General features: G+C 41.6%; 1 protein-coding gene across 2 annotated transcripts; it reads right to left on the bottom strand.

Annotated features, from left to right (window-relative positions):
• Positions 1 to 1,035: 1,035 nt before the first annotated feature.
• Cpa2 (carboxypeptidase A2) lies at positions 1,036 to 20,622 on the bottom strand. 2 transcript variants are annotated; one of them, XM_005331105.3, is made up of 11 exons: positions 20,480 to 20,615; positions 17,888 to 17,969; positions 17,085 to 17,219; positions 16,412 to 16,507; positions 14,728 to 14,829; positions 12,748 to 12,846; positions 11,310 to 11,420; positions 10,112 to 10,202; positions 8,341 to 8,540; positions 6,001 to 6,085; positions 1,036 to 1,275 (listed from the first exon to the last, which is right to left on the bottom strand). In XM_005331105.3, the coding sequence occupies exons 1-11, from the start codon at positions 20,542 to 20,544 to the stop codon at positions 1,088 to 1,090; spliced, it is 1,254 nt and encodes a 417-aa protein (XP_005331162.1). In that variant the 5' UTR covers positions 20,545 to 20,615; the 3' UTR covers positions 1,036 to 1,087. The 2 variants fall into 2 exon arrangements, with proteins under 2 accessions (XP_005331162.1, XP_040147371.1); XM_040291437.2 differs by lacking the exon at positions 6,001 to 6,085 and having other exon boundaries at positions 20,480 to 20,622.
• Between the last annotated feature and the right edge of the window lie 356 nt (positions 20,623 to 20,978).

The raw sequence follows: 20,978 nt of genomic DNA, 5'->3' as shown, positions 1-20,978 counted from the left end.
GAAATGGGAATGTACATGCACTTAGCACGATGCCTGGCGTTTTGTTGTTGCTTAATTAGTATTTGTTGAAAAACTGAGCTCTAAAGTCTTCTGCTAGCCTCTGAAATGAGAGGGTTGATACATGCTAAGACACAGATGAACCTTAAAAACTTAGTGTTAAGTGAAATAAGACAGACACATGAGGAAAAATACTGTGATTTGTCCTTACAAACTGAATGTGAGGAGATTCCTAGAATAGACAAATTTATAAAGACAGAAAGTAAAATAATGGTCATGAGGGGCTGAAGAGAGAGGCTAATGGGGAGCCACTGTTTAAGGAGAACAGAGCTTCAGTCTGGGATAATAAAAAATTTCTGGAGATGGACGGCAGTGACAGTGGAATAATATTGTAATGTACTTAGTGCCACAGAATTGTATCCTTAAAAATAATCAAAACTTGGGGCTGGGGCTCAGCGGTAGAGCACTTGTCTTGCATGTGTGAGGCCCTGGGTTCGATTCTCAGTACCACATAAATAAAATAAAAAGGTACTGTGTTCCACCTACAACTAAAAAAATATTTAAAAAAAATAATAATCAGGGGCTGGGGTTATGGCTCAGTGGTAGAGTGCTTGCCTAGCATGTGTGAGGCACTGGGTTCGATTTTCAGCACCACATAAAACAAAGAACTAAATAAAGGTCCATCAATAACTAATAAAAACATTTAAATAATAATAATAATAATAATAACTAAATTTTATGTTATATATAACTAATAAAAAAAACTTAAAGGATGTTTGGAAGATTTCTCTTAGGATAAATTAAAGAAAAAGACAAAGGCAAGGTGCTTACAGTGTAGTGGATTGCTGTGTTTTAGGGCAGAGAAAACTGAAGAAATGGGTGCTGAGGATGTGGCCACTGGTACAGCACTTGCCTAGCATGTGCAAGGCCCTGGGTTTGACCCCCAGGCCTGCAAAAAAGAAAAGAAAAAAGAAAGAAAGAAATTGAAGAAATGAAGCACCTACATTAGTATTCGAAAAAGAAATGGTCACAACCCAATTTTGCTTTAAACCAAAGAGATTTTAATGGTGTTTGTCTATTCCACAATTCCCTAATATGGGTGGTCTCGCACATGCTCCATGATTGTCTTCAAGCCAAGCCAGGTCTCTTCAGCTGTGGGCAAGATCTGCTTGGCCGGCAGGAGGAAACCATAGCGGCCTGTGTCTCTCAGTTCAAAGGCAAATGAGTATTTGATGCCAGAGTCATAGGACCAGTCAATGCTTCCACCACTGGCTTGGTCTAAAGGGCAAATAAGAATAAGGACTGGTTATGCTATTCCCATTGACCTCTACATAACCTCTATATTCAGTTCCACCATGATCAAATGTAAATCAAACCCCATATGCATGGGTTACAGGAGCAGGCATAGTTCAGCAGAGGCTCATGCCTACAGAATACACAAGAATACTTTGAAAAGCAAAAGGTGTTATTCCAATGAACACTGTACTTAGTCTTCCCCTGGTGTTCTTAGGAGCCTCTGGCTTTACCCACCCATTTGGAATCTTGCCTGATGCCCTAATTGGCATCTTCCCCAGGTTAGGGAGGCCACACCACTTCCTTCTCTAGAAGGTACAGGCATTGTTTCCTGTAGTGGTAGAGCAGGAGTTATGGAGTAAGAGATTTGGTCCCTGTCCTTACGAGACTCTCAGCATAAGGAGGCAGCAGGCTCTGCTCCAGTGTGAAATCATACGTGCAGCCTCCCTGCTGATGGGCTAAGTCAGTACAGTCATGTGCACCTGAGACGTGTGTGGCCACTGACGTGACAGATGATGAAGGCGGATGGCATGAGCCTAGGAAGATTCAAGGCAATCAGACTCAGTAGAACTGAGCAATGGGCTGGTCCTGAGGCCCTGCCCAGGGAGGGCAAGTAGAGGACAAATGGAGGACATCGTTGTGGCAGAGATGAAGGAAGCCACCCAGCCCTAAAACAGGACTGGGAACATCAGGGAAATTGTACCAGGAAAGAGTGGGACTAGAGGTTAATATTATGAATTGCCAAGTTGAACATCCCTTATCCAAAATGCTTGGGATCAAAAGTGTTTTGGATCTTGGATTTTGGAATATTTCATATATGTAATGAGGTTATCTTGGAGATGAGGCCCAAGTCTAAACACAAAATTCACTTGTTGCATATATATTTCACACATGTAACTTAAAGGTCATTTTATATAATATTTTTAGTGCACCTGCCTTTTGACTAGGATCTGTCGCATGAGATCAGGTGTGGAATTTTCCACTTGTGGCATCAGGTTAATGTTCAAAAAGTTTTTGATTTTGGGACATTCCAGATTTTGGATTTTCAGATTAGGGATGTTCAATCTGTAATTCTGAGAAATTCTTGTACACTTATCAGCCACAACAGCTAGTATAGCGCCTGATGAATAACAAATACTTAATGGTTGCTGGCTTGGGCTGACTCTTCCCAGGGTACCAAAATTACTAACATATACCTCTGATATGGCTATATGATACAGTCATCCCATAAGGGGTCCATAGAGGATAGAGTATTAGTTTCAGATTGATTACTAACCCTCAATGATTAGCTGATGACCTAAGGCCAAGATGCTTCATCTGTCAAATAAGGATGATATACTATGTATTTCAAAGGGCAGTAAGAATTAAATGTAATAATGTAATGGCTATGATTACAACACTGAGTGCTCACTAAATGTGTTAGGGTGTTAAATTGTCTTATTTAATCTATACCTTAGTCCTGAAGTAGTTACTAGCATTGTACCTATTGTACAGATGAGGAAATTGAGGTTCAGATGAGTTATAATGTAGGTAGAATAGGCATCCAATAAATGTCAGTCATAACAAGCATTATCAATAAATGACTAGGATCTTGTCAACTTAGACCACATTAAGGATCAAAGGCATCTGGAGGATAGTAGGTGGCTGCTTTAGAGTTGGTGAACACTTAATTCTATGTATTATCTTATGAGTCTCTTGACAATCCATTTCACAGATTAAAAAGCCAAGGGAGGGTGAGTGACTAGCCCAAGGTGACTTGGTTCCAAAGTGGCAGTTTTAACTCAGATCCAGGCTTCTTCTGGCTGTGCTTTTCCCCCTACACCTCCCTGGGAAATAACTCTAGGATATCTTCTCCTGGACCAAGCACTCATCACAGCACAACTCTTCAAAGCCCTTTCCAGGTGGGAAGCTACCCAGGAACTTTCTCACCCAGAACAGACATGAAGTCACCTCCTAGATGGAGAGAAGCAGATGTTTCAGGTCAGAAGTGAACCTAGGCAGGAGGCAAGAAGAACCTGACTGGGACTGGTTCTTAGAGGCAGGGCTTGTCCAAGGTGTGAAGAAGCAGGATAATACAGTCAGCTCTGGATAAATTTGCAGCTAGAACTTCCATTTATGATGATCCAGTCTCCAAAGATCACACAGCAAACCTACATTTGTCTGATATTTGCTTATCAGAAATGTCTTCAATATCTGTGTCCTCACCAAGAAAGAAAGTACACTAAACCTCAGTCTTCCAAATTCTACATTATTTGTAAATACTTCCAAACAAAGTATATTCCTTATAATAAAATGGCTAAAATTCAGGAGGAGGTTTCAGGGGTACACAATGTCCTTCTGCTGACATTCCAAACTCCAGCCTCCATTCATTCAGAGGCTGCCAACCAGACGAAGGTATGTGCTCCTCAGCCTTAAGCTGTCATCATCATCTCAAGCTAGGTCCACTTCTCTGTGCCCACTGCCACAACTCAGAGGGCTCTCCTCCCTGGAGATGGCCCTGATAAAGGGACAAGCCCACATGGTTAAAAGAGGTCTCAGCAAGTCAGGCATGGTGGTATGCGGCTGTAGTCTTAGCTACTTGGAAGGTTGAGGCAGAAGGGTCACTGAGCCAGGAGATAGAGATCAGTCAGCACAACGTAATGAGATCCTGTCTCCATAAAAAGGTATCAGCAACTTTTGCAAATCAGTCTTCACAGAACACAGCCTAATATACACACACACACACACACACACACACACATGCTCCAAAGCTTTTCATTCTGTTTGATAATCTTGCTTCAGGAATGTCCCCAAAAGATCATCTAATAACAAAAGGAATTTAAAAAAAAAACAGGTTCATGGTAACACTATTTGACAAAATATTAAAACAACTCAAGGGCCCAGTATTTAGCCACAGTGGAATAAGAAATATCTAGAATGGAAATACATAAAATTCTATAGGAAATGATACTAACTTTAAGTAGCTGAACACAAAATACAGCAGATATGGATTCTAACTAGATAAAAACATTTGATTGACAAAAAAATCATTAAAGTTTCTTAAACGTATCATAAATCACAAAGAAAAAATTTCAAAATACTCGAAAAAGAGAAGCTTTCACCGGGCATGGTGGCACATGCCTGTAATCCCAGGGACTCAGTAGACTAAAGTAAGAAGATTGCAAATTCAAAGCCAGCCTCGACAACTTAGCAAGATCCTAAGCAACTTAGCAAGATCCTGTCTCAAAATAAAACATATAAAGGGCTGGGCATATATTTCAGTGGTAAACCACTGCTGGATTCCATCCCTAGTACCAAAAAAGAGAGAAGCTTTCATGGCATGTAATATTATCAGATCATTAGTTTCTGCATTTCCATGAAGGGCTCTGAATATAGTAAATATCACTCTTTTGCTCTCCAAAACTCCCACTGAAAGCACCATGATTAGACTAAAGATGTATTTCCAGTATTGAAAAAAAATTAAAAACTCACAAGTAGCAAGTGAGCCTTCCTGCAGATCCCCACCCCATCCTATGACTGTAGCTGTTCCTCTTGCTCCAGCCTGATGGACCACCTGGGCCGCCTCTGATTACCCCTTTTTACCCCTCCTCTGCAATCATTCTGCATAAGTCATTTCTTCTCCCTCCTGTGTCTTCTACCTTTCCTTCTCTATTGGTTCTTTCCCCACAGTCAATAAATATATTTCTTGTCTGAGGGAGAAAAAAAAAAAAAAGCCTTCCAAAGCCTTCCATTCTTCCTCTCTCTCTCTCTCTCTCTCTCTCTCTCTCTCTCTCTCTCTCCCCCCCACCTTCTCATCCATTCTTCAGAGACTGTTCTGGTTAAGGTCACCAATAAACTAGTGATGAAAATTCAATGGAAAATGTTCTGTCCTCATCTAAATTGACCTTTTCATGGCCTTTCTCATTTTAACCACTGCCTCCTCTGCTTGCTCCTTCCCTGGTTTCTGAAATCTAGGATTTTCGGCCTCTCCGCCTGGTCTTCCTGCTGCCTCAAACCTTGCTCCCCCTCTCCTCTCAGCTCTCTTTCCACCCCAACTATCTCTGTTTTCTTCTTCTAACCATGCTTTCTATGCGGACCCTTCCCAAATATCCACACCTCCCCACCCCCTCTCTCTCAAGAATCACAGGGCCATGTTATCCAGGATTGTTCCACCTGAATCCCCTATAACTATGCAAGCTCGACATGTCGACAATTGAATAATGTAATCTTTCTAGCCCCACCCCACCCCCTTTTACCCTCTTGGGTGCCATTCAGTGACCTTTAGTGAGAAACCCTCCACATCCAATAAGCAACAAGAGAGTTGCTTTACTTCCCAAATCCTGTCCATCCTCAGTAGAATGGCTCTAGTTTAGGAACTCTTCCTGATCCCCTGGGGCAGATGTCCCTACTTCCTGTTCACCATAACTCTGGTCTCTACATTGCTGCCGTGTTCTGCCTCATTCTGCATGAGAGTGAGCTGTAAGGAACTGGACAGTGTAGGAGGGTGCAAAAAACTCAGATGCTTAGAAAGTTCTTCATTCTAGATATTACATAGTAAGTATCTCATGGAGGAGACCAGACTTACTGAAGGAAACTGGGTAAGGTTGGGTTCTATGCATGAAGTCCTATCCCTTTCACATCAAGGCATTTAAGAGCTTTGACCCATGCTCACGTGGTGTCTGCCATCTTAGTGGGTCATTTATACTAACTTCCAGCACAACAGATACTTACAGATGACTGAGCATATTGGTCCCACTTTATACTTGGTGCCATGCAGGCTTGTCACAGACTGGGCAGCCTTTTGGGCCAGTTCATCCTGTATATTGATAAAACCAAATAAAGGTGACTGGATAACACTTGCAACCTTGGAAATTGGTTGCCCAATAGCAGAATATAGACCAGGGAGTTCTTTTTTGTTTCAACCGTTTTTCATTGAGAAGTGAGCACAAGCATACTTCTATTGGCTTTGAAATACAACATGAAGACCTTCATTGTTTACTTGGTCATCTAGGTTTTTGCAATATTCCAGGGTTCATTATTTTTCCACTATTCACCCTGTTCAGAAGTGTGGATGGAAACAGGGTACATGTAAGGGGACTAAATAAAATGTATACTGACCCCAGAATGTACCCAGAAAGTTGGTTTTTTTTTTCTTACTGGATCTCTACATTGGCTTATTTCCCTGTGATTGTCTCTTTTTCCAAGAAGTAGAGCTCAGCAAAATATTTTCCGTTACTTGAGGGTTCCAATTTTGACTGATTGAGGCTTTACTGTCCTTGCTAAGGATAAATGTAAGGTCTTGAACTTGGGTCCAGGAAAACAACTGTACAATTACCAGATGGGGGAAACCTGGCTCAGCTGAAGCCTGGGAGAGCCTGGGGGTTTCAGCTGTCAATGAGCCCAACATGAGTCAACTGCACGGTGTTACTGCCAAAAAACTAATGTGACCCTCAACTGCATTAGCAGAGTGCACGGTCCAGATGACGGCAGTTCCGGCCATGCTCTGCTCTGCACTGGTTAACCTGCAACATGAGTTCACATTCATTTCTAGGAGCTACCCTTGAAGAACACAGACAAACCAAAGTATGTTAAGAAAACTGTAATAAGAATGATGAGAGAACCTGGGCCCATATTGTGAGTGCTTAATGGAACTGATATTATTTTGGAGGTTATCCCTATCTTAAAGACCTAAGAGAAGAAGGTCAGTGGTCTTGAAGTAATTAATGGATTCACATTCCAAAGGGAAATAAACTTGCTCAATAAAGCCAAATGATAAACCAGGGCTGGTAGGGAGAAAACAGAGGAAGAAGGTTTTCCTTCCCTACGAGGAAGAACTTTAACTATCAAACCTGCTTGCAACATGGAATCAGCCCCCTTAGAGGCAGGAAGTCATCTAAGTGTAGACTAGATGACTATCTGGTAGACATTTGAGGACCAGGTTTGGATAATTTAAGGTTATCTAGGTCGATTAAAAGTTCATCCTAGATTCCTTCCAACCTTGACACTCTTTTTTCCTGATTTGACTTTGAATGGTAAGAGTCACCATCAAAACCCTGACAGAGCCAAAATCCAGCTAATGAGATGAAATATATGAGATATATCTGATGAATATAATGAGATATATCTAAATTGAAATAATCTATCCCATTTCTGTCTGGGGCTGCTGACAATAATCTATTTGAAGGTAATTTGTCCAAAAGGTCTCAATTCTGGACTTATCCCTAACATATGGGTTTCAAAAACCATGTCTGAAAGCCAAATTGGAAATATCTGCACATTCTCTTCAGCATGGGATAGCTGTTGCTCAATTGCAAACAGTCTCCTGAGATGTCTCCATCTGACCTAAGGCTGCCGCCAATTTGCTTATTCCTGAAACAGGAAATATGACAGAAGGAATCAAGTTAGGGAATGAATGTTTTAAACTCAGTGCATCATCATAACAGGTCATAAAGTCAAAGGTCCCGGAAAAGTATTAGGAGAGTTTTGGGGAGCAAGGTCGCTTAGCATAGAGCATCTGTTGGCCACTTCAAGAGCCTCAGATCTAAATTCAAGTGGGTTTTGGCCAGGTATAACTCAGGAGCCTGAGACAGGAGGATCACAAGTTCAAAACCAGCCTAGCAACTTAGCAAGATCTTTAGCAACTTATGAGACCCTGTTTCAAGATTTAAAAAAATAAAATAAAATAAAAAGGACTGGGGATGTAGCTCAGTGGTAAAGCACCCCTGGGTTCAATGTCCAGTACTAAAATAAATAAATAAATAATAACTCCAAGTGTTTTTTGTCCGTAGGCAACAGAAAGCACATCCTTATAATCCACAGTCAAATGAGGCTCCTGCTCATCTGGATTAAGGCAACAACATTTCCATGAATTCTATTTTCCAAGGAAACTTAGTTTAGGAAACTAAACCTTTGGTTGATCACAATCTTCTTATTTCCTGGACTTAACATCTATCATCTCCGTAACCTGTCATTAGTACACCTCCACCTCAGTGCCTAACTTCATGATTGACACTTATTTGTCCATACAACTGATATTGTAGCTGAGCTAAAATGAAGTTGAAAAAAACTCACCAGTTCATCAAAGTTATCTGACTTGGTACATTTATACCCATAAGGGTACATGAGCAGCTGAGAATAGCTATGGAGGGTAATGAAGGCTTTGAATTCCCCATGACTCTTGATGAAGTCCACTATGGATTTCACTTCAACTTCAGAGTTGGCCCTGGGTCCATGGTATGAATCGGAGCAAGGACTGCTACTGGCTCCAGGTCCTGGTGGGATGCAGGAGAAGTCCAGTGAGGACAATAAGCTTTATGAAAACACCACAGGAAGGAAGGGATCACGCACATCACTAAGTTTCTCCTCTGGAAACCAGAATCATTATGTTTGATCAAGACGTTTCCTAAGGGCATAGACAGGAAGCCCAACTGAGGAGATTCTGCACACATCTCTTCTTTAAAAAATATGGTTCCTCTATATGGCAGAAAGAGCTATCAAATTAGATCATCTCCTCTCTGTGGGAGTTGTTGGAAGAAAAGCTCGATTTAATATTATAGATGGAATTCCTGCATTGGGTGGGAGTTTTAGCAAGTTCTTTTTCTGGGATCTTTTCCAATTTGTAGAATCCAAGAGCAAAAGATTCTATGCATCTGTACTTCCAAGTCACAAAGCCACAAAGGCAAAAAAGCCTCTGACACCCTTTCTGCCATGAGGAAATCACAACTACACTTGACCACAAGGCCACCTTTGGCCTTGACTCCCTCAGCAACCAGAGTTGCTCAAGAACACTGAAGTGGGGTTATGGCAGGCACGGCAGGGTCTCTGAATGCTAAAGAATCTCTTAGAGAGCAGGTAAGGGTTGAGATTCCCCAGATTAAGTGACATGGGTGAAATGTAAACAAGCCTCTGTCATCTTGAGTTTAAATTATTTCATAAGAATAACATTTTAGGGAGGAAAAACACTGGCATTGAAATGCTGGGAACTGTTCAATATTTTGGGTCTGGTGCTTTGATTATTTTCCCCCTATGCAAAAAAAAATGAATAAATAAATTGCAAAAGCGATGAATGAACTTGCAACTCATCCATATGCTGTCACAATCCCCTAGCGGGTCCTGTCTCTATTCCATGACTCTCATTAATTCATTTGTTTTACAAATATTTAACGATTGCTTTCCATGTGGCAAATTCTGTGCTAGGTGTTAGGAATACTACTGAGAAAAAGACAGAGCTCCTAACCGCACTGTTATTGTGGGCTCCTGAGGAGAAACCAAACAAATTTCAGCTATGTGATTACAAAAGCATAAGGAGGTTTAACCAGTACCTGAAAGCATAAAGGAGCCCCAAACAGCCTGCCACTGAACTCCAAAACATAAGAGCTGCAAGCCAGCAACAAGCTAATATTTTACTTTGAATCTATTTCGAAAATCAATGTCTTAATCCTATTTGTACTTCTTTTTAAGTTTTCCTTCTCGAAGCATCTATAGATGATGTAATGCTTCTCCTCGGAATAGATCCTAACCCCCTCTAGTGGCTGGTTCAGGGCTTCCTGAGCTCCCGCCATTGTGCAAAGTCTTGCTTGCTCTGGCAGCTCGGAAGCTGAACCCGGCTACAGCTTGTGGGAAAACCAAGATGTGAGACAAAATATATTAAATGCTGCTCAGAGCACTGTGACAGCACCGCGCTCCTGTGAAGGGAATTTAGTAAAGTGTTTTTCGAAGAGGTTTTTAAATGGCTTGAATCCTAAATGGGCTTAGCAGGCTGACGCACTGCAGAGCTCTGCAAACCAGCTAGTTAGCCAGACAGCAATCTAACCCATCCGTTGGGGCAAGTCCCTGCGCTCACCTCCAAAACCTGCATCCCAGTTTCGGTTAGGGTCTACACCGACACACAGGCTTCCAGAGACCTTGGACCGGGTCTTTCGCCACATCCGATTCTTTAAAATCCGACCCAAAAAGAATCACAGAAAAAAAGAAAAAACCGGTCATTCACCCTGATGAGAAGGTGCCTTCAGAATGCAGTTCATCCCTACCGCGCCCTCCCGGGAGGGTCTCTATGCAGTCGCACTCACTTCTCTTGCTCGGGAGGTGTTGGAATAGTTCCGCTCGGAATAACCCCCCATCTCCTCAAATAAACATCTGCCAAACCACGTTCCATAAAACACTAGTTTTATTCAATGCTAATCACCACCACAACAAAAAGCAAGGGAAAGAGAGTTCTGTGGTCAAATATTTGGGGGAAAGATGGGGCTAAATTGGTGAATTTACTTCAGAACTTTGAAGGATTTTCAATGCTTTCATGTTGTATGTGTACCACTCAAAAGGACAGAGTGGGCGGCATTTCCTAGACGAGCCCACGGAACCCTTTATTCTTGCGATATCTCAAGGGATGAGGACCAGTTGCTAGGACGAGTTTCTTTGAAAGCGCTACCATCGTCATCAGCTCGCTACAAGAATAAACTGGAGGCTCTGATTCATTTCGGACGTATCTGGGGTCACGACTGCCACAATGGTGTTTTGTAATGAGATTTTCAAGGGGGAAAAAAACCTACAAAACTCCTTTTAGTGATATTACAGAGGATTTCTGCCACAGATGGTAAAAATGCTGGGATGCATTGTACTGCTACCTAAATCTTATGGCAATCTAATTGTCAGCAGGTAACATCCGCCTTCTCTTTTCTATCAATCCCACCACAAAAAAAAAAAAAAGAAAGAAAGAAAAGAAAAAAAGAAAGAAAGAAAGAAAAACGCAGAGGTAATTGGAACAAATCTCCTAGGTGACTCACTGGTGAACACTGAGCTCTAATAGCCCAGACTAACGGCTGAAATGGGCTCTGGCTGAGGCGACAAGTGAAGACATCATGTGTTGGAATAAGAAGTGATTATAAACACTTCTCTGTGCCTCCTTTCAGGGCCACTACTGAGAGATTAGGCATTCTGTTTAGAGTAAGTCGAGAACACAAAGATCACTTTTATTTGGTTTTTGAAGTTCCTACACATCTCCTTAAAGTCTTTGTGGAAGAAGAAAAAAAGTTCAGGCTTACTTGGGTTTGAGAGAACACATATCCATCGGGGTTTGTGACTGGCAGCAGGAAGATGTCCATGGTGTCCAAAATGGAGGTGATGGATGGATCATTTCCATAATCAGAGGCAATCTGAGCAGAGAACAAGTGCCATATCTACCTCACAGTCCCTCTCTTTTGACCAGGGGACTCAGGACAGAATATTAAGGCAATGTTTTTTACAAATGTGACCTAAGGACCATTGTTGACCAATGAGAATTTTCCCAAGTCTACTGCAGCCCAGTTTCCTGTGATGTTAATATGTTTTAATATACCCATGTCTATATTTTCATTTCTGGTCAAGATAATTTACTTAAATTAAGTAAAAAAATCAGTTATCATGTGCTCATTCTCCCTCAAAAGCAGCAGCATTCTTCCCATGAATTCTGGTGATGCACGTTGCAACAGTGAGCAATGGTATATGTGGCTTATGTGGGTATGAACCAAAGAAAAAAATTTAAATATTCCTTAGTCCTCACACAGTATAGCATTCCAAAAGAACTCAGGACCAACATCAAATTACTTAAATATGTGGCAACTTTGTTAAAGATCCAGAGAACCGGTTAAATTTCATTTGGGGAATTACATTTTTACTTGCAATCAATTGCAGTAGAGTTGAAGTTTCTGCGGGATTAAAATTTATTCATTTCCTGTGCTCAGCCATCCTAAGGCATTATTATTCAACTGTTAAATATCCATTTCATAATACCCTAAAGGTAACCGCATTTTAATTGAAGGGAAAAATGTATCAATTGGTATGCACGTGGTTGCACATGCTTGAATGATCTGATGTGGATTGATTTCCTTTGCTCATGAATTAACATTCTGATTTATAGCATGTCATTTTTGAATTACTTAAGAAATACCAGACTAGGTCACACCCAGCCCCGTGTCCTGACTCTCATGCCAACAAACATGTGGAAGAGAGATATTGCTACATCCTGGCTTCAAAATCAGATTTGGGAAATTTTCAGAACAAACCCAAACACCCTTAACTAATTTCAATTTGGATCTCTAGGTCAAAGTCAACTCATTTTACACCTGTTTCTATTTTCTGTCTGAGCCCCCTTCACGATTTTAGATATCTCCAGCACATCAAGCTTCAGCCTTAAGAAGCAGCAAAGTATTTTTCTCTAATCTGTTCTTTTGCTGAAACCTGACTCCGGCCCTTACTTGCCCACTCCTTGGATCCCCTCGGGTTTGCTGTATCTTTTAAGGAGGGTATAGTAGCAGACCCAGGGGCACAAAGCCATGGCCCTGGATGGGGCAATATCAAAAAAGATTGGACGGGTATGTTTCCTGTCTATGTGGCAAGGGCTCGGCGGATAACTCAAGCAGGGACCACAGGGACTATTGTGTACTGGCTTGTGGGCCCGAGCCCAGAAAATCAAAATAAGTGAGGAATTTTAGGCAAAATGACCTTATTTGCTATCCACAGTGCAGTAGCTTGTGTAACCCACTCTCGAGCATGGATCCCAGCGTCTAGCCAGATGGCTGGCTTGTCTCCTCCGGTGCTGAACTGCAAAACACGAGTGACAACGTGAATGGCTCTGCCGCTATGAGCACCTCGTCCCCTCTGCTCCCCCTGCAACCTCCTCCTTCTCTTGTCCCCTTTCTGTCATTGATGTGCTTAAGAGAGGAGAAGGAGATGCAAACAGTGTGCTGAGGATTAACTCTTCTCATTTAAGGTTTTTTGTTTGGGTTTGGTTTTAGTTTTTTGGTAGCTTTCTTTTGACATAAGCTTAAATACAAGATGGGTCTAGACTTCCTTCCTTGATGTTTGTAAAAACGTAGTTGCAGATAATGTAATGACATGAAAATGTATTCATAGGTTTCAAATTGGGGAAAAAGCAGGTTACAGAATAGTATATAATTTTATTTTTAAAAAGACTAATTCATATAAATATGGGTGTTCATACACATGCGTATGAGAAAAAAGGAGGGGAGAGGGAGAGAAAAGAGGAAAGAAAAGAGAGAAAGAAATAGAAAAAAAAATGTTTATAGCTATTATACCATAGTTGTGAAAGTAGAATTACAAGGATTTTTGTTTTCCTTTTGCTTTTTTTCCAAATTTATGCAAGGATTGTATTATGAAAATGCTCATGATAACCTTTTGAGTCCTTCATAAAATCAGGACAGGCAGGTTCTGGTAGGTGCTTTCTAGAGTTTAAATTTTATGATCTAAGTGACTTAGTTTTATTTGGAACAGTGGCTTTGCCAATTGGATCAGTAAATGGGAAGGAAAAGATTATTTTTGCACCATCAACTTCTATCTCTGTGCAGCATCCTAAACATAGCAGATAAGGTAAATGAAAAATGCAAATCCTTACTACAAAAATTACATTTCACAGGTTTCAGGAGTTTTAGCTGAAAGTGTTCTGTGACTTTTCCTTCAAAGAGCTCAAGTGTAAGAGGCAGGGAACTTTGAAAAAGGCTGAACAAGACCACCTGGAAAAGGGAAGACCAAGAATATCCAAGGCGGATGAGAAATCTGGGGTTTCCTGACCCAGTTGGAGACACAGGGTAGAAAAAGGGAGGGTAGTAAACTTTAGCAATAGTACCCCGCGTCGTAAGTAGACAAACCACTCCTCCCAGGCCTGCTTTGGGAAAACCGCTCTGGGGAAATCCATCTGTCCCAGTTAGTCAGTTGGTTCCCAGCCATAATGTTTCCAAATTTAGCAGGGAGTTGTGACATTTAGCCCCTTCCACCCAACCAACTCTTTCTAGGAAGTCTGGGGAAATAATTTTCACTCTTTTTCAGGGCAAGGTGCAAAAGCTTCAAACCATCATTACGAAGACTTTCAAGAGTAACAAGTTGCAGTAAAACCTGAACATTTTTCAGCTCTCATCAAAAAAAAAAAAAAAAATCTCTTTCAGGGCTTTCGCCTTTGAGATTTAATTATGTCATCTTTTTGCATACTGCGGAACTGCCGTTTTGGTTTTTTTGTGTGTTTTTGTTTTTATGCGGTTCAGGCAATTACTCGGTGTTTAAAAAAGAAAAAAAAAATGGCTTAAATAAGAAAAGGAAAAGGAAAAGAGAAAAAGGCAAAGAACTCCCACCTTGATTAATTACAGAATGCTCCCCAGCCCCCTCCCTGCCCCCGCGCCGCCACCTCCCCCTCCTCGGTTCCTATTGGCGCGAGCCGCCCGCTTCCCCGCGAGCGCATCTAACCCGACACGAGCATTAATTCTCTCCTGCAGACCTGCGTCAGCTTGCGCAGGAAAAAAGAAAGAAAGGGGGGCTGAGGAGGGTGGGGGGTGGATGCTCAAAACCAGCAAGGACCGGTTAGGAGAAAAAAAAAAAAGAGAGAGAGACCTGCTCTGCAGGCTGATGTGGGAGGGGCGGGATTCTAGAAGCATCTGGAGCAAAAATCGCCGCTGCCCCCCCCCCCCCCCGTACCTTGAGCACGTTCATGGGCCGGTTTTCAAAAGAAGAGCCAATATTCACTTTGCTCACTAGACCAGGGTGCTCAGCCACGAGGTTATCCATTTCTTGGGATATCTGAAATGTTTCAAATGAATAAATAAAACACTTGTAAATGAATACTTGGATGGATCTATTAGTGGCTTTTCTCGCCCCTCTCTGCCCATCCCCTCGGGGCACAGAGGAGAGGGTAGCACAGCCCACTGCACTGGGGGGTCGGGGGCGTTTGAATCCTAGCTCAGGGATGATGAGTCATTCTAGAAAAAGAGAAGCCATTTTGCCGCAGCAGAACCGGCTCTTTCCAGTTTTGTGCAAAACAAAATGGCACTTGTCTGGTTTGCCTGTGGCTTTCCTCCACTCAGCTCTCAGGTAGAACTTTTACAGCCAGGAGGCTTCTCGTCCTACTAGCAGAAGAACACAAATGATAGTGGCATCCATAAGGATGAATGTGGAGGCTGGTGCTACAAAAGGCAGCTAGTGCAGGCCCCGGGACAATGGGACGCGTGGACTGCAGACAGACTCAACACACCACCACTCCAGCCCCTGTTTTCCAGGCTCATTAAAATTCTGTGCATTCTCCAGCAGCCGGCCTGCGTTCATTGCTGGGACTGAGACCTGTGCATCCAGAAGTTACTAGGATGAAAACAGTCCTTCCAGCTGTTGTTTGCCACACAGGAAAGGGGGAGAGAGGCATCTTGTTACTTCCACTCCTTTTCTTCTTCACATCAAACTAAGATATTTATCTATATCTATCTATATTTTTTTTCTTGGGGCAGGGGGAGAACATTAGAAAGGTAATAACAAGCATATATTGTATTACACTTGTGAGGTCGCTCCATATTAAAGTGCATTAATAATTCTGTCACTGAAACAAAGCAAGTGGGTTCAGGTCACATTTCACCAGAGCAGTTTTACCACGAAATAAATTAGGGGATTTTTTTTCCAGAGTTGTTTGCATTTTAAAATTAATTTAGAGATTCAGACTTCCTCCACGGGATCTTTTCTACTCTCCACCTCACCCTTTAAACCTGCAACTGCAATCTTCTCTACCCCCATCTACTCCCAAGTAATTCAGTGCAGATAAATCCCTGTGGGCCCCAAGAAGAACTCTGTGTCTCAGAGATAAGTGCAGCTTGCCCAGGTACCCAGCATGTGACCCAAATGGAGAAACAGACTAACAAAACTCAAGAAAGACCTCAGAGACTACATAGAAGTCACTACTATGTAGCCTTGGAGCCCTGAGTACCGTGAGAGCCGCCCCCCCCCACCTTTGTCTGGATTTCAAAAGTGTCTAGGTGGCCCCTGATTATATCAATGGTGGCAGCCCTGAAGCACAACTCTCCGGAGGCTCAGTAGGTCAGAAATCCGCAAAAGTCTGTTGAGGGGAAGATCATGAAAGAGCTATTCATGAGCTCACTTAAAACACTCTGAACACTTCCAAAATAACTATGTGGTTGTTGGTATGGGCAGGTGGAATTCAGATCCTGCATTAAACCACTGACACTGATACAATCCTAAGGAAACTTGGAAAAGATGGAAAATAATAGAATAATTTCTAGGTCATTTTATCACTACAGGGAACTTGTGATAAACTTAGTGGCCTTGTCATCAGAGAAGAGAGTGGCCCATTACTTGGATGAAAACATTTTGAAACACCTACCTCTTCCAAGGTGTGGTAGGCCCCAAAGTTGAAGTTACCATTTCGTTCTCTTCTCCGATTAAGCAGCATTTCTTCATTCTCTTGGTCCAACAGAACCTAAGATAAACCAGTTCTACCTATGATTTAGTTAGTAGCAGTGCATTTCAGTTTATAATTGTAAAGGAAATGATGACACTCAGTTCCCAGTGCCAAGCTTTCCTCTTCCTGTGCTCTACACAACATGACGTCTCTGGTTCATCCCTTTCCCTATTCTGGCAGCATTAATGAGGCAGTGGTCAGCCTGACCCTGCCCATAAAGGATGAGGGTATGTGGAGGACATACAGTTATAGTTTTAAGGCTCATCCTACCTTTCTGAGTCAAACTCTAATGACAAGCTAATTGAATAGCAGCTTGATTTTCCCTGTTTTATTAACACCTTCATATTTATGCTTAGTCTCTCTTTGGCTCTTTCCCTTCAATTTTTTGTTGCCATATTCCACTTGTGCCAGACACAAAAAGGAAAGAAACAGTGCCTCCCTACCCAACCTGCAGGGGTAGCCCATAGGGCTGGAAAATCCTAATGATACCCACAGGTGCCTTCCCTGGCCAAGAGGGCTCCAGGATAAAAGAAGGGGAGCCTTCAGTTCATGTGGACCAGGAAGCCTCTAGAAATCTGGTCTATAGCATAATTACCTGAACATCTTCGATCATGATGGAATAAGTAATTCCCTGGGACTCCAAGAAAACTTTGACTGCAGGTACACTGATAAAGGGAACCCGAACATGGGCTGTCTCTCCTGGGGTGGTGGGTGATTTCCAAAAATCAAGCTAGAAGGGATAAAAGGACAAGCCAAATAAATGAGTGGGTTATTCTAGGGGGAAATGGATAGTTTCACATTGATAGATTTCAATGTGTTTGCCTAGTTTATCTTGAGCCCACAAAATCCAAATCACTGTGTAATCACTGAGTGAAGGCAACAAGAGTTTTTAGATATCCAAGCATCAGCAAATGTGTTATATTGCCCTCCTACCCTGAATGGCTAGATAATAAAACTGGCAAAGGAAAAGATTATTTAAAACTATGGCAGTTTTTTTTAACAACCTGGCATTCAAGTGATCCAATTCATTTCATGATACTATAAATCATTTTAGAAGAGAACTAATGCATTAAAAGTGTTTAATAGACTTTTCCAAAGTTTTTACTATCACATTTTATTTTATTTTTTCATTCTTATAATATACCTGTGGGATAGAAGAATGGTATGTTTATCCCCATTTTTCTTAATGGCAAAATGAGTCACAGGAAAGGTAGGTGGACTTATCTAGTGCCATGTAGTTGGTATTAGTGCCCAGGTTTTTGGAATCCCAGCTCCATGAGTTAGCATCCTACATTATGTCAGAGGAGTCAAAATACAGTCCAAAAATAGGTGTCAATCATTGTATCTGACTGTAGAGTGTTCATTTTGATAAGCAAAAGCTCTCACTGGAACAAATACCTGGAGATGTTCTTCAGCCTCCAGTTGCACCAGATTTTTAATTTGTTCTTCATTGCGTGGGATAATCTCCAGAACTTGGTCTCTAAAGAGTATTAACATAGACATAAACTTTAAAGCAAAACCTGGACACTGTTTCCTGTTGCTTTTAGCTCCTGTCAGCCTCTTCACGTAAGAGATGAATGCAGCAGTCGATAATCACTCTACCAACCCAGAAACTAATAAATAGGATAGTGACTCACATCCCCAGAATAAGGAGGTGATAGAATGGCTTTATTTCCTCCAAGGAACCGTTATCTAAATAATAATTAAAAGGGGTACCTGCTCCTACCACGAAGCTTGCTATTAACGTTATCTTTCCTTTAGCTAATGAGTATTTGTCAAATAACACCTACTGCCCATAAAGCATTGGCTTTTAATCTTTGTGTGTTCCTGTTTTCTTAGAAAAAAGTTCAAAAACAAAACAAAACCTGGGATAATTAATTTAGTGCTTGGGAGAGGAATCAGATTCACATCTGTGTAAAACTAATGTTTTCTGGGTTTGGGGTGGGGTTTTTTGTTTGTTTGTTTGTTTTAGTTTTTGCAATGGAAAAAGTATCAGGGTTCCATCTCCAAACCAGATTTACATGGTCCAAACCTGGAAATTGCTATGGAAAACTGGAACCCAGACAAATCACAGTGTCTCTGTTTACCCACTTACCTAGCACTTATAATGACAAATAAAGGATATCAGGGACATTGTGGCAGAAAAGAGAAACCCTAAAACAAGAAAGCATCTTCTTAGAGAAGAGTTTGGATAAAGGAGCTGGATTCTTATAGGTTTTCTCTGGGGACAAAGTCTTTTTCCTCCTTTAACTCTTTCTTCAGGCTGGCTGACTTTCTATCCTGTGGGGAAGATTCAGACAGGTACAATGAGCCACAGAAAGGGGCCAGAATCCAGTTCTGAAACCAAACCCCACACAATTTCCCATGAATGCCAGTGGAATACATGAGCAACAGAATGCTTGCTCTTTAAGGCTTTTCTGCCTCCAAGTATCCATCTGCCACAAATGGTCTGAAAATTCTCCCATTTGAGTCTCATTACTTTGGGTTAATGCATGGACTCCCAGGAGTCCTCCATTCATATGAGAAGGAGCTTGGAAAAGTAATACATTTGGCTAACATTTCCTGGTGTGTGTTCTAAGGAACAGTAGTCCTTTGAGTTGCTCAGGAAAAAAAAAAAAAAAAAAAAGGGTGGGGAGGAGATTGATGATTTTTTTAAACATTGGGGTCCATGCTGCAACCTTGATTCCCTCTTAAAGATTTATAATACACACTAATTTAGTCACAGTTCCTAGGAATTTTATACTTTGTTTAACCCTCTGATTCCCAAATGTATTTGACCATCTACTTTCTTGGATCAAATTTATTTGACTGCTTCATTAGTTCCCTGAAACACTCTCCAAAAATTCTGCCCACGGGCTAGGGATGTGGCTCAAGTGGTAGCGCGCTCGCCTAGCAGGCATGAGGTCCTGGGTTCGATTCTCAGCACCACATAAAAACAAAATAAAGATATTTTAAAAAAAAGAAATTCTGCCCAAAGTCCTTCATTGAATTGTGGAACCAAAGCACTTCAGAGCAAGGGTGAGTCCTTGCTCTGAAGTGCTTTGGTGAAGTCTGTCTAAAATCAACAGGCCTTGCCTTCCCACTTCCTGAGGTTCCACCCCCCAGACTCTAAATCTGAAGATCAGAGAAGACCAGAGCTGACATAGAGAATGAAGCTCAGAGAGGTGGAAGGAAGGAGGAGAGTAGTCTTGACATATATTGTGACCCCGAGACAAATGGGCCACATGGTCTGATCTCTCCTGCTGTCCATCATCTCCACCTTCTGATCATTGGCAGGGAAAAGGAGTAAGGACAGAGAGAAATAGGGTTATTTGTGTTCTGTTTTGTGAAATATTATTGTGCAAAATCACATCATCCCTGTCACATAAAATGACCTCAAAAAACAGAGTTGGGGGCACTGGAAAGAAAGGGAAACAGGCCTCAGACATGTGCTCCAAATGTCTCTCACAGAACCAATCCAATGAAATGGCCTGTCCTACTTTTACTTAGCCAGTTATGAAAGAAGTGCCAACTATGACCAGAAGACTAACCTGACATATTAACTCCCCCAACTTGCCATTCAGAACTTGCCTGCTCACACAAGCACCAAGAGTACCAATGAACTTTCATTCAAAATCACTTGCATAGGTTTCTCCATCGTGATAATTCCCTAGACCTTTCCTTTGTTCTCCAGACACACCTACCACCCTGGGCTGTGCATGCACGTTCTGGATTGCAATGCTATTCTTTATTCCCAAATGAAATTTCGTTTATTGGAGATCCATCTCTATAATTTTTGTTTGACTTTGATCGTTTTCACTTTTTTTTCTTTTCATGTCTTTCATCTATTTTTGATCACCCTCTCCTATATTTCCCACTTATCCTCCCACCCTGATCTAAGAGAACTCTGGAAACACTGCATATAGACACCCATTATTCTGTAATCATCCAATGAGAGACTCCATGAATCAGGTAATATAATTCAAATAAGCACCAGAAAACAAAACTTACCCTACAAATGTTTCTCGACAGTAGATGTGCCCAAAAAGGGCACCAAATAACAGGATCAACCTCATGGTCAAGCCTTTTCCCAGAGTCCAGAATTCAGAGTCCTTCCTGAACTTTATTTATAGGGAGCACAGCTGAGGCTGATCTGTTGGCCCTCTGAGAACCCAAGTGAATTCCCACATGGTAAAATTCCCACCTGCATGTGAAATCTCCAAGGTTGTAGACACCCACCAGTGTGATATCACCAATCTGTACATTTTTCCATTCCTGGCATGAGATAACAAACTTCGATGGAAAGAAAACAAAATTGGCCAGAGCATATCAAGGGCAAATCATACATTTATGATTTAGAACATAAAGTGCCATTTGCTCTGCCCAGTGATAGAAGCCAGATTAATAGACCTAGAGGTTAAAGTCCTTTCTGGGTCTCTGACAAAAGAAAAAAAAAAAAGGGCAGAGCATTTATAGTAATTACTCAGGCATCCTGTCTATCACATTCCAT

The sequence above is a fragment of the Ictidomys tridecemlineatus genome, chromosome 2 (assembly GCF_052094955.1).
Source record: "Ictidomys tridecemlineatus isolate mIctTri1 chromosome 2, mIctTri1.hap1, whole genome shotgun sequence".
Taxonomy (NCBI): Eukaryota; Metazoa; Chordata; class Mammalia; order Rodentia; family Sciuridae; genus Ictidomys; species Ictidomys tridecemlineatus.
This window is presented reverse-complemented; position numbering and strand designations above follow the sequence as displayed.

Bases quoted from the DNA above. Each gene is read 5' to 3' on its own strand.
- Cpa2 (XM_005331105.3), bottom strand. From the start codon at position 20,544: ATGAGGTTGATCCTGTTATTTGGTGCCCTTTTTGGGCACATCTACTGT. The intron at 12,847-14,727 runs GTACGGGGGGGG...CGTGTTTTGCAG, and splicing joins GGCCCATGAACGTGCTCAAG to TTCAGCACCGGAGGAGACAA. The intron at 11,421-12,747 runs GTCATTTTGCCT...TTCTCTGCTCAG, and splicing joins CACTGTGGATAGCAAATAAG to ATTGCCTCTGATTATGGAAA.